Here is a 12,500-nt window from a genome sequence, read left to right as displayed (position 1 = left end):
ACAGTGTTCACACATCTTCACGTAAAGAAAATCAAGGCAACACCCACAGTTCTTCCCTGTACTGTTCGTTTCTAAGACAGGTAAACGTGTAAATTGGTTAATAACTCTACATTTCTCCCCCTCCACTCTTTTATTGGCCGTATTTACGTCATTCGACAGGGAAAGAAATGCAGAGTATACATTACAGTGGTTTGAACCAAGTCACAACTTTTTCCGTCTTAGAACCGAAACTGAATGGAAAGAGTACAGGGGAAGAAATGTGAGATACTGCCGAATAACTCTGTCCTGGGACAGGCGCTGAGGACCCTGTATCATCATCAAAACCCAACTTTAGTTAACTGGCAATAAAAGGAAAAAGAGTTCTGACATGTACATGCGTAGAATCAGCTCTATCCGCCACTATCTCTCAACCGATGCAGCCAAGACACTTGTATGCTCTCTGGTTCTCTCAAGATTGGATTACTGCAACTCTCTTTTGGCCGGCCTTCCCAAATACCTGTTAGACAGACTCCAACGAATTCAGAATAACGCTGCCAGACTCATTTGCAGAGCTTCTAAATTTGACCATGTTTCTCCTCTCCTTCAGTCTCTCCACTGGTTGCCTGTTTCTGATCGAATAGACTATAAGCTATCCACTCTGACCTTTTCTGCAGTCAACGGATCTGGCCCTAAGTATCTTTCCGAACTCCTCCATATCTATACCCCGTCTCGCCAGCTCCGTTCTTCCTCTGATACTCAACTTCTCAGGATACCTCACGTCAGAAGTAAGACCTATGGACACAGATCGTTTTCTTTACAATCGCCAAAGACGTGGAACAAGCTCCCTGATAACCTCCGTCATTCTGATTCCCTCGCATCTTTTAAATCTCGTCTCAAAACTCACCTTTTCCCTCAGCAATAAGTTCAATTGTGGCAGGTCCACTTCCTTTTCGTTAGGTGTGCTTGACTATGTGTGTATACATATGTATGTGTACATAACTACATGCATGTATATGAATGTGTATTGTGTGTGCGTGTGTTTATGTAAGTTTGTGCCTGCCTATGTGTGCGTATGTGTTAGGGTAGCTGTTAGATACACATGTATGTTAAAATGTATGTATGCAGTGTGTGTGTGTGTGTGTGTGTGTGTGTGCGTGCGTGCGTGCGTGCGTGCGTGCGTGTGTGTGTGTGTGTGTGTGTGTGTGTGTGTGTGTGGTCACATTTTGGTGTGTGTATGTAACATAGATATAATGTTTTATGTTATCAAAAGCGTTTTTGTAAAGCACCTAGAGCAGATTTCTGGATAGTGTGCTATATAAGTATCCATTATTATTATTATTATGTACTTGTCACCTTGTCGAATTCTCGTCTTACCCAGCCACTGTTCTTAAATTCAGTTACGGAGAAAACTCCCAAATTTACTTTGTAAAAGTCAGAAGAAACAATTGCAACGATTTTGACATGATCAAACTCGAGGAGAACACTGAACTTACCATTACTTCAAGAGAATCTTTCCTACGACTCGTCAGTCCCAACATAAAGGACTGACATTCTCTCTGAGAATGTCAAGTGACCCATGACACTGAAGACCTCAAGGTCTGTTTTACACATCACTCCTGTGACCTACATTCCCGTGCGTCCACAGTGGAGTCACAATCACTTCGGTGCACTTCACAAAGCAGCAAACCGTGAACACAATTCACCTGAGCGCCTAAAGCACGTGCACCACGAGGGTTCTCCATAATTCGAGTTCAGACCAAACAACAGTAACACAGCCAAACCATTCGTCAAAGATTCCGTAATCCATGTTTGTCAGTGGGTTTTTTTGTTGTTTTTGTTTTTTTATATTTTTTTTTATTTTTGTTGTTGTTGTTTTTTGTTTTTGTTTTGTTTTGTTTTTTAAATCATTTTATTTTTTTCTCAAGGCCTGACTAAGCGCGTTGGGTTACGCTGCTGGTCAGGTATCTGCTTGGCAGATGTGGTGTAGCGTATATGGATTTGACCGAACGCAGTGACGCCTCCTTGAGCTACTGATACTGATACTGATGGTGTTCTGTGGGTCAGGGACAGTCGAACATACCCAGCAGTCGCACCCTGGAAAACCCCCTTCCTACTGTGGCGGGCGCAATAGCCGAGTGGTTAAAGCGTTGGACTTTCAATCTGAGTGTCCCGGGTTCGAATCTCGGTGACGGCGCCTGGTGGGTAAAGGGTGGAGATTTTTCCGACATCCCAGGTCAATATATGTGCAGACCTGCCAGTGCCTGAACCCCCTTCGTGTGTATACGCAAGCAGAAAATCAAATACGCACGTTAAATATCCTGTAATCCATGTCAGCGTTCGGTGGGTTATGGAAACAAGAACATACCCTGCATGCACCCCCCTCCCCCGAAAGCGGAGTATGGCTGCGTACATGGCGGTGTAAAAACGGTCATACACGTAAAAGCCCACTCGTGTGCATACGAGTGAACGTGGGAGTTGCAGCCCACGAACGCTGAAGAAGAAGAAGAAATATTCATACAAACGAGTATATATGAATATGGAAGATGAAGTTTACGAACGCAGAGAGAGTGACAAATGACAAATGTTTTATTGAGGGTAAAATGGATAAGCTGGAAGCTTCTTTACACCATGCCCTCACACACGCAAACACACATATACACATTGTAATAAATGAAATAAGTATGAATAATAAATTACATAGAACAAACCAAATAGATAATAATAGTCACATAAATGGATGAATCAAAGACTACAATTACGGAAACATGAAAATCATACAAAACATTGCCACATGAAAATCTTCAAACACACACACACACACACACACACACACACACAGAGAGAGAGAGAGAGAGAGAGAGAGAGAGAGAAACACGGGGAATGTGTCAGGTTTATTTCAACAAACGAGCACATGCGACAAAAGATGAGAAATGAAGCTCACGAACGCGGAAAAAAAGGACAAGAAAGAGAGAGCAAGAGAGAGAGAGAGGGAGGGGGAGAGGGGGGGCAGGGAGAATGTGTGAGGTGCATCCCCACTTAAGGACAGCGGCCAGTTAGGGACTGCAGTGTCCATGCAGGGTGTGACTGTGGGCAGTGTCTGTACAACAGGTTGGTGCTGTCCTGTCAGGACTGAGGGTCGTGGGTCTGGTCATCCGTTCTGTCTGTTCTGATGGTATGGCAGCGGACGCTCTGAGAGACAGACAGAAAGACACGCAAAGTCACACACATGCTCACTCATACACACACACGCACGCACGCACGCGCATAAACACACACACACACACACACACACACACACACACACACACACACACACACACAGATACAAACATACAGATTCTCTCTATCACTTTGTCCATGTGACTCTCTCTGTCTGTCCGTCCGTCTCTAGGTCTCTGCCTGTCTGTCTCTTTGTCTGTCTCTGTCTCTCTATGTCTCTGTTTCTCTCCTCTGTCTGTCTCTGTCTCTTCCACCCTCACCCCACACACTCTCTCTCTCTCTCTCTTCGCTCAGCATTCTGTGTGGTCTCTGCTATGCTTAAAGAAATACTTTTAGCACCACCCCCTCCCTCCCCTCCCCCACCCCCACAGTGTCCCGAGTGCGGAGAGAAACCTGTGATTTTCTCTGTAAACATTGATTCCACAGCATTGACTTTAGCGCAGTTAACCTGGCGGCCCTGGCTTGCTGGTTTCCTTACTGTTCGATTCCCAGAGAGAGAGAGAGAGAGGGGGGGCGGGGGGGGGGGGGTGAGGTTGAGAAGAGAGAGAAGGGCAAAAGAGAAAGTGAGAGAGAGAGGGAGGGAGACTGAGACAGAGAAAGACAGAGGGAAAGAGATAGAGAAAGGGAGAGAGGGGGCAACAGAGACGGAAAGAGAAGGGACAGGTAGAGGAAGAGAGAGAGCGAGGGGGAGAGAGAGGGGGGGAGAGAGAGAGGGATAAAGAGAGAGAGGGGAGAGAGAGGGATAGAGAGAGAGAGAGAGGGGGAGAGAGAGGAGAGAGAGAGGGATAGAGAGAGAGGGGGTGAGAGAGAGGGGAGAGAGAGAGAGGGAGGGAGAGAGAGAGGGATAGAGAGAGAGAGAGGGGGTGAGAGAGAGGGGAGAGAGAGAGAGAGGGATAGAGAGGGAGAGAGAGAGGGGAGAGAGAGAGGGGGGATAGAGAGAGAGGGGGGAGAGAGAGAGATCAACACACACACAGATACCCCCCTTCTCCACCCTTCCCCCTCGACAAATCCCCCCCACCCCACCCCCACACACACACTACCCTAACCCCCCACCCCCGCCAAAGACAAATGTAAAAAGGATAAGTGAACGAGTGGCACAAAAGGCGACAATACCAACACTCACCACACACACACATTTACTCTTGTCACCAATTTTTGCCAAGGTCAGTCCCTGAGGACATCAGTCCTCACACCCAGGCTACAACTTCCAGAATGTCCAGTCACAAAGTGACCCAGTCGCATTTCTCTTCTGGAACCACTGGGGCAAAAGAATGTGGGGTGGGTGTACACCTGTAGGCGACAGGTGTGGTACAGTCAGTGAGACAGGTAGATAGAGACACACGTACTCTTGGACTGGATCAAAGTATGGCAGAGGAACCTGGAACAAAGGTCAGATGATTATATATATATATATATATATATACATGCGCTCCAGATGTATTCATTACATATAATTATTTGTATTTGTATTTCATGTTATCACAACAGATTTCTCTGTGTGAAATTCGGGCTGTTCTTCCCAGGGAGAGCGCGTCGCTACACTACAGTGCCCCCCAAGCCCCCCCTTTTTTTTTTCTTTTTTTTTGTTTTTTCCTGCGTGCAGTTTTATTTGGTTTTCCTATCCAAGTGAATTTTTCTACAGAATCTTGCCAGGAACAACCCTTTTGTTGCCGTGGATTCTTTTACGTACGCTAAGTGCATGCTACAAACGGGACCTCGGTTTACCGTATCATCGGAATGACTAGCGTCCAGACCACCAAAGTCTACTGGAGGGGGAGAAAATACTGGCGACTATGGGACTGGAACCAGTGCGCTCAGATTCTCTCGCTTCCTTGGCGGACGCGTTACCTCTAGGTCAACGCCACACTTCAGTGGGAAACTGAAAGGTTAAACGACACTTACCTACCAGGTACACTTACCTACCAGGTACACTTACCTACCAGGTAGACGTCTGGTGGAAGTTCTGCCTGATGAGAAGGCACCACGTCAGAACTACAGTCAGAGTGCGTGAGAAGGCTGCAATATCAAACTGTTAAAAAAAATTAAAAAGGGGGGAGTGGGGGGGGAATCTGAAGACCAGATGACAAAAGAGCGCGAGGAGTGGGGGGAGGTAGCAGAGCCAGTCAGTCACAGTGCAGAACAATACACGGTATACACGGCTGTCCCTTGCAAAACTCGGGGGAAAAACCCACTTCCATTGGAAAACAAATCAAAATTGCACACAGAAAAAAAGGGTGGCACTCACAGTGTAGCGACGCGCTCTCCCTGGGGAGAGCATCCCGAATTTCACACAGAGAAATCTGTTGTGATGAAAAGAGGAATACAACACAATACAATACAATACAGTAAACTACTCTGCAATACAATACAATTAACACAACCCAACCCAACCCAACGCACCACACTACAACACCATCACCTCGGGTGTTCCAGGAATCTTTCGCCGAGGACAGCACGGCCACTACACCCACCAGCGGCAGTAGCTCCCCTCAGTCCAGCGGTCCCAACGACTTGACCTCGGACGCCTCGAAAGAACCGTCCCCGAACGGTAGTGGAAATGACGCCAACAGTGGAAGCGGAATCAACGCCAACAGCGGAAGCGGAAATGACGCCAACAGCGGAAGCGGAAACGACGCCCAGAGCGGATCCGGAAGCGGAGCGTTCGACAACGACCTGGAGTCGCCCAGCGAGTCGAGCTTCGCCCACTTTGCCAAGACCCGCTTCTACATGAAGGGCACGACGCATGCGTACTGCTGTGCTGCTCTGCCGCACCCCTTACTGCCCAAAGAGGACCGGGGAGACTATCTGGTGAGGGGTGTGTGTATGTGTGTGTGTGTGTCTTGGGGTGTGTGTGTGTGTGTGTGTGTGTGTGTGTGTGTGTGTGTGTGTGTGTGTGTGTGTGTGTGTGTGTGTGTGTGTGTGTGTGTGTGTGTGTGTGTGGCTTGTGTGTGTGTGTGTGTGTGTGTGTGTGTGTGTGTGTGTGTGTGTGTTTAGGGTGGGTTGAAGGGCTGGGTGTTTTTCAGCACCAAACCTTGATAACGTCTTTTACATTGCTGCCAATTGAGAACCTGGGGGGCTATTTGGAGGGGTAGGGGGGAGGGGAGCGGGTGGGGGGATGGTTTGGGTTTTTTTTTCAGCACCAAACCTTGATAATGTCCTTTTCATCATTGTTGAAAGGGGACCCGGGAGACTAATTGAGGGGGGTTGGGGGTGGGGTTTGGGAAGGGGGTGTTTTTCAGCAGCAAATCTTGATAAAAAAATCTTTTACATTATTGCCGAAAGATGACGGGGGTGACTATTTGGTGAGAGGGGCGAGGTGATCTGGTTGTTTTTAGCACCGAACTCTGATCATGTCTTTTACTTTATTGCCCAAAGAGGACCGGGGTGGGCTGTTTTGTGAGGGATGATCTTCATCACCTTGAAAATGTATGTGTGAATAAATATATATGTATAGAATCTAAAAGCCGACAAAGGACCGTGGAACTATTTGGTGAGGGGGAGGGGGTGGGGAGTCATTCAACACCACACCTTGAAATGTGATTTATTGTGTTGTTTTTAGTCTAAATACCGGAAAGGGGGCTGGGGATAGGGGCGGGGGGCTATTTGGTGAGGGAGGGGGGGGGGTCTCACGTCACATAGAAAATGTCTATTATTGATTGATGGATTTCATCGCTGTTTTTTGTTTTTGTTGGTTTATTTTAGTCCTCATTAATCAATGCCTAAAAAGGACAGGGGGCCTCTCTGGACAGGAGAGGTCCTGTAACACCGTGGACTGGACATGTGATTTGAAATGAACTGAATGCTGATTATAGGCTGTGTTTTCGTGCTGTTTTGAAAAACAAACCCAACTAAAATGTCTTCATATGCCTTCGTTCAGGGTATTGTTTCCCTTGCCTCGCCCTTCACACACACACACACACACACACACACACACACACACACACACACACACACACACACACACACACACACACACACACACACACACTTTTATTCTTCTCCCCCTCTCTTCTTTTCCCTCAACTCTCTGAAGAGTCAATGGAGCGCCGCCACAGAGAAGGACTGTTCACCAGACTCCTCCAGGTCTGTCGGCTCAAAGTCAAAGCCTGGGTCTCTGGTAGTGGTTTACTGTCCATTCTGCATTCTTCTCCTTCATCATGCGGCGTGCTTTGGAGCCCCACTCTCTCCACATTGGATGTTCTTGTCGGGTGTACACCCTACATGCAGCAGGTAGTACTGGGCACATGGTTACCAGTAGCAGAGGAGAACCTCTGACCTGACTGGTTATACAGTTGTATCGTCATCATCATCGTCATCGTCATCGGATTCGTAACCCCGGGCTGGGCTGTGGAGGCACCACTGATGACTCTCTGACAACCTTCCGCCATCTGTCTCTGTCGTGGGCTGTTCTCTGTGATTCGGTGAAAGACAGGCCTGTTGTCCACTTCCTTATGTTATCTTCTTTATTCCCATCTCTTCTTCTGTCCTCTTTGTCTTCCTCCTGGCACTGTGCCTTGCAGGCCTGATGATCTCCTCACATGTCCATACCACAGAAAGAGAAGATCTGAGCACATCACTCCTCTTTTGCAACATCTCCACTGGCTCCCTGTCTCACACAGAATAAAGTACAAAATCAGCACTCTATGTTATAAATGTCTTCACAATTCTGCCCCTTCCTATCTCTGTGACTGCCTTCACCTCTACACTCCATCCCGCTCACTACGATCGGCTTTGGATCCACTCTATTTACGCATACCGGATCCAAACACTCGACTGCTGGCCACCGTTCTTTCTCTGTCTCTGGACCTTGCAATTGGAATGAACTTCCTCTTTCGCTACGTCAAGTCTCCGCACTCAGCTCATTCAAGTCTGGCCTTAAAACCCACCTCTTCCCAAAATAGCCTCCCTTGCCTGCCTCTTCCTTGTCTTCAGTTTCTCCAGTTTTAGAGTTACGCATGCGTGTGAATGACTGGTGCGAAAGCGCTTTGATTTGTCTCTGCACAAGATTCAGCGCTATATGAATACCATTATTATTATTATTACATCATTTTTCGTTTCTTCACCATGCTAAGCAGGCTGTCGTGTGCCCCAAAGGCTGTAGTTATTGTGTTTCTGACCTCCTCCTTTGTCATACATGGCGACATGAATTCTGCCTCTGTCCTCAGGCCTCTCTGGCGTCATGGGTGCTGATCCTGAGGATCATGGGAGACCTGCCTGACCGGGACGCCAGTGAAATCCTGACGGTGGCAGGGGTGAGTCACGTGACCCGATATTTTCTGTCATAGTTTTGAATGAAAAGGATTGGGGGTATGGGTGGGGTGTGGGGATCAATGTTTGCTGAATGTCGTATGGATTGTGTTTGTTTGTTGATGTTCTTGCCGCTGTTCTCGGCACAGCTGCTGCTGAAATTATGAGAAGAAGAAAAAGAACAACAACAACAGCAAGCACTACTACTGCTGCTGCTGCTGCTGATGTTGTTGCTGCTGCCACTACCACCATTACGATTGCTGCTTCAGCTGCTTCTGCCACTTCTGCTGCTGCTACTTCTACTTCTAATCCATTGTGTAATCCCTTGGAATCCAGTCCAATCCAACACAGTACAACACAGAGCAACACAGTACAATCCGTTTCATTACACTACAAGACAAAACACCACATTATGATCCATTACAACTCCAATGTCCAATCCAATCCTATACGGCACAACACGGAACGACACAGTATAATCCATTCCATTCCAATCCAGAACAACACAAAACAGCACAGAATAATCCAATCCAATACAATACAGCACAAAACAAAACAAAAAACACAGTATCATCCAATCCAATCTAACCCAGTACTCGACAACACGGTATAATCCAGTCCACTACAACACAAAACAACACATCATAATCCATTCCAATCCACTACAACACAAAACAACACAGTATAATCCAATCCAATCCAATCTAATCCAATACACAGTATTGTCCAATCCAATCCGATACTGATGATGGAGTCTCCCGTCGGACCGACGGATGAGTAGGCAGGCAGGCTTATCTGTCGGTGTGTGTCCTCATATGGGAGAAGAGGCCGATTCTGGATGAGCAGCACTTCCCACAGGTGTTGCAAGGGAAAACGTCTCCAGAAGTTGAGCCATGCTTCCTTCGCTCACGCTTCTCTTGTTTTCAAACGTCTTTGTGCCACAGCACAAAACAACAACACAGTGTAATCCAGTCTAGACCAGTGCAGTCCTCTTCATCCATCAGGAGCACCCCCCAGTGATCACCACAGTGAGGGCCAACTTCAAGACCAAGTACACGAAAAAGGATGTGGAGGACACTCAGACCAAGTACTCTGAACTGGTGAGTTCATGTTGGAAAGATGTCTGTATTGTATTGTATTGGAGTGGAGTGGAGTGGAGTGGAGCGGAGTGATAGCCTAGAGGTAACGCGTCCGCCTAGGAAGCGAGAGAATCTGAGCGCGCTGGTTCGAATCACGGCTCAGCCGCCGATATTTTCTCCCCCTCCACCAGACCTTAAGTGGTGGTCTGGACGCTAGTCATTCGGATGAGACGATAAACCGTGCAGCATGCACTTAGCGCACGTAAAAGAACCCACGGCAACAAAAGGGTTGTTCCTGGTAAAATTCTGTTGAAAAATCCACTTCGATAGGAAAAACAAATAAAACTGCACGCAGGAATTTTTTTTTTTTAATGGGTGGTGCTGTAGTATAACGACGCGCTCTCCCTGGGGAGAGCAGCCCGAATTTCACACAGAGAAATCTGTTCTGATAAAAAGAATATTGTATTGTATTGAAATGGTGTCTGTAATGTACTGTATTGTATTGTTTTGAAATGGTGTCTATATTGTATCGTGTTGTATTGTATTGAAATGGTGTCTGTATTGTATTGTATTGTATTGTATCGTGTTGTATTGTATTGAAATGGTGTCTGTATTGTATTATATTGTATTGTATTGTATCGTGTTGTATTGTATTGTATTGTATTGTATTGTATTGTAGAGCGAATGGGTGTTTGGGGACGATTGGTGACCGAAATTTCACTCGTGATTATGATTTTATGTAATCTCTCTCTCTCTCTCTCTCTCTCTCTCTCTCTCTCTCTCTCTCTCTCTCTCTCTCTCTCTCTCTCCCTCTCTCTCCCTCTCTCTCTCCCTCTCTCTCCCACTCTCTCTCTACCTCTTTCTTTTTGTGTGTAACGCCTACAGTGATATCCGTAAAAAATGTGAAGTTTTTAAAGAAAGTGTTTCAGTTGAAAGGGACATCATCCATCTCCTTTTGTCAGATAATGTGAAGATAATTCGGTCACTTGCTATATTTATCGCCCTTGCTTGGCACTTTCGTAAGTTAAAAAAAATAATCGTACTACAGCTTTAACTGTCGTAGCGTTTAGGTTGGATGGTCGATTCAAAGAAGCCGACATTTGTATCGTTTTCTAATATGCACGGAGAAAGTGCAAATTAACTGAATATGTATAGGTTTACTTTTCTTTTTTCATACTTTTCTTTTAGGTTGATCACGCCGTGAGTTTGTCGAACGTGGGTATAGACGTTTTCGACATAAGCGTTTTCTATTGTCTTGCAGCAGATTTGTTGCTGCGACTATGATACATATATTCATGCTGTTTGGATTGTTTTTATGTGTTAGACGATTATTCTGATGTGTCCCATGCCAATAGGACTGTAATGTCAATGGCATTAAAACATTTTTCAGTTTCAGTTTCTCTCTCTCTCTCTCTCTCTCTCTCTCTCTCTCTCTCTCTCTCTCTCTCCCCTCTCTCTCTCCCTCTCTCTCCCCCATCTCTCCCCCCCTCTCTCTCCCCCCTCTCTCTCTCACCTCTCTCTCCCTCTCTCTCTCCCCCCCATCTCTCCCCCTCTCTCCCCCCTCCCTCTCTCTCCCTCTCTCCCCCCTCTCTCTCTCACCTCTCTCCCTCTGTCTCTCTGTCTCTCTCCCACCCCCCTCTCTCCCTCTCCCTCTCTCTCATTATCTATCTCATCATTCCCGGACTCATGCGATGTGCCATGACTGAGAGTGTTGATGTCGTTGTGGTGTGAGTGTTGATGTCGTTGTGGTGTGAGTGTTGATGTCGTTGTGGTGTGAGTGCTGATGTCGGTGTGGTGTGAGTGATGATGTCGTTGTGGTGAGTGATGATGTGGTTGTGGTGTGAGTGTTGATGTGGTTGTGGTGTGAGTGATGATGTCGTTGTGGTGAGTGATGATGTGGTTGTGGTGTGAGTGTTGATGTGGTTGTGGTGTGAGTGATGATGTGGTTGTGGTGTGAGTGATGATGTGGTTGTGGTGTGAGTGATGATGTGGTTGTGGTGTGAGTGATGATGTCGTTGTGGTGAGTGATGATGTGGTTGTGGTGTGAGTGATGATGTGGTTGTGGTGTGAGTGATGATGTCGTTGTGGTGTGAGTGATGATGTCGTTGTGGTGTGAGTGATGATGTGGTTGTGGTGTGAGTGTTGATGTCGTTGTGGTGTGAGTGTTGATGTGGTTGTGGTGTGAGTGATGTCGCTGTGGTGTGAGTGATGTCGCTGTGGTGTGAGTGATGTCGCTGTGGTGTGAGTGATGATGTCGTTGTGGTGTGAGTGATGATGTCGTTGTGGTGTGAGTGATGATGTCGTTGTGGTGTGTGTGATGTCGGTGTGGGGTGAGTGATGATGTCGTTGTGGTGTGAGTGTTGATGTTGATGTCGTTGTGGTGTTGATGTCGCTGTGGTGTGAGTGATGTCGCTGTGGTGTGAGTGATGATGTCGCTGTGGTGTGAGTGATGATGTCGTTGTGGTGTGAGTGATGATGTCGTTGTGGTGTGAGTGATGATGTCGTTGTGGTGTGAGTGATGATGTCGCTGTGGTGTGAGTGATGATGTCGTTGTGGTGTGAGTGATGATGTCGTTGTGGTGTGAGTGATGATGTCGTTGTGGTGTGAGTGATGATGTTGTTGTGGTGTTGATGTCGTTGTGGTGTGAGTGATGATGTCGTTGTGGTGTGAGTGTTGATGTTGATGTCGTTGTGGTGTGAGTGATGATGTTGTTGTGGTGTTGATGTCGGTTTAGTGTGAGTGATGATGTCGTTTTGGTGTGAGTGTTGATGTTGATGTCGTTGTGGTGTGAGCGATGATGTCGCTGTGGTGTGAGTGATGATGTCGTTGTGGTGTGAGTGATGACGTCGTTGTGGTGTGAGTGATGATGTCGTTGTGGTGTGAGTGATGATGTCGTTGTGGTGTGAGTGATGATGTCGGTGTGGTGTGAGTGATGATGTCGTTGTGGTGTGAGTGATGATGTCGTTGTGGTGTGAG

At 46.9% G+C, this 12,500-nt stretch overlaps 1 protein-coding gene across 4 annotated transcripts in view; it reads left to right on the top strand.

Moving 5' to 3' along the window:
- The window catches only part of LOC143275667 (myosin-VIIa-like), an 88,382-nt gene that overhangs the window by 32,113 nt on the left and 43,769 nt on the right, over positions 1-12,500 (top strand). For all 4 annotated transcript variants that reach the window (XR_013053457.1, XM_076579945.1, XM_076579948.1 and 1 more), the window contains 3 exons: positions 5,632-6,006; positions 8,364-8,450; positions 9,450-9,545. Coding sequence is in view for 3 of the 4 variants with exons in the window: in XM_076579945.1 (XP_076436060.1) it covers positions 5,632-6,006; positions 8,364-8,450; positions 9,450-9,545 (558 nt within the window). In the remaining variant the exon portion in view is untranslated. The remainder of the gene's footprint in view (positions 1-5,631; positions 6,007-8,363; positions 8,451-9,449; positions 9,546-12,500) is intronic.

This window comes from Babylonia areolata, chromosome 30, assembly GCF_041734735.1.
Source record: "Babylonia areolata isolate BAREFJ2019XMU chromosome 30, ASM4173473v1, whole genome shotgun sequence".
Lineage (NCBI taxonomy): Eukaryota > Metazoa > Mollusca > Gastropoda > Neogastropoda > Buccinidae > Babylonia > Babylonia areolata.
This window is presented reverse-complemented; position numbering and strand designations above follow the sequence as displayed.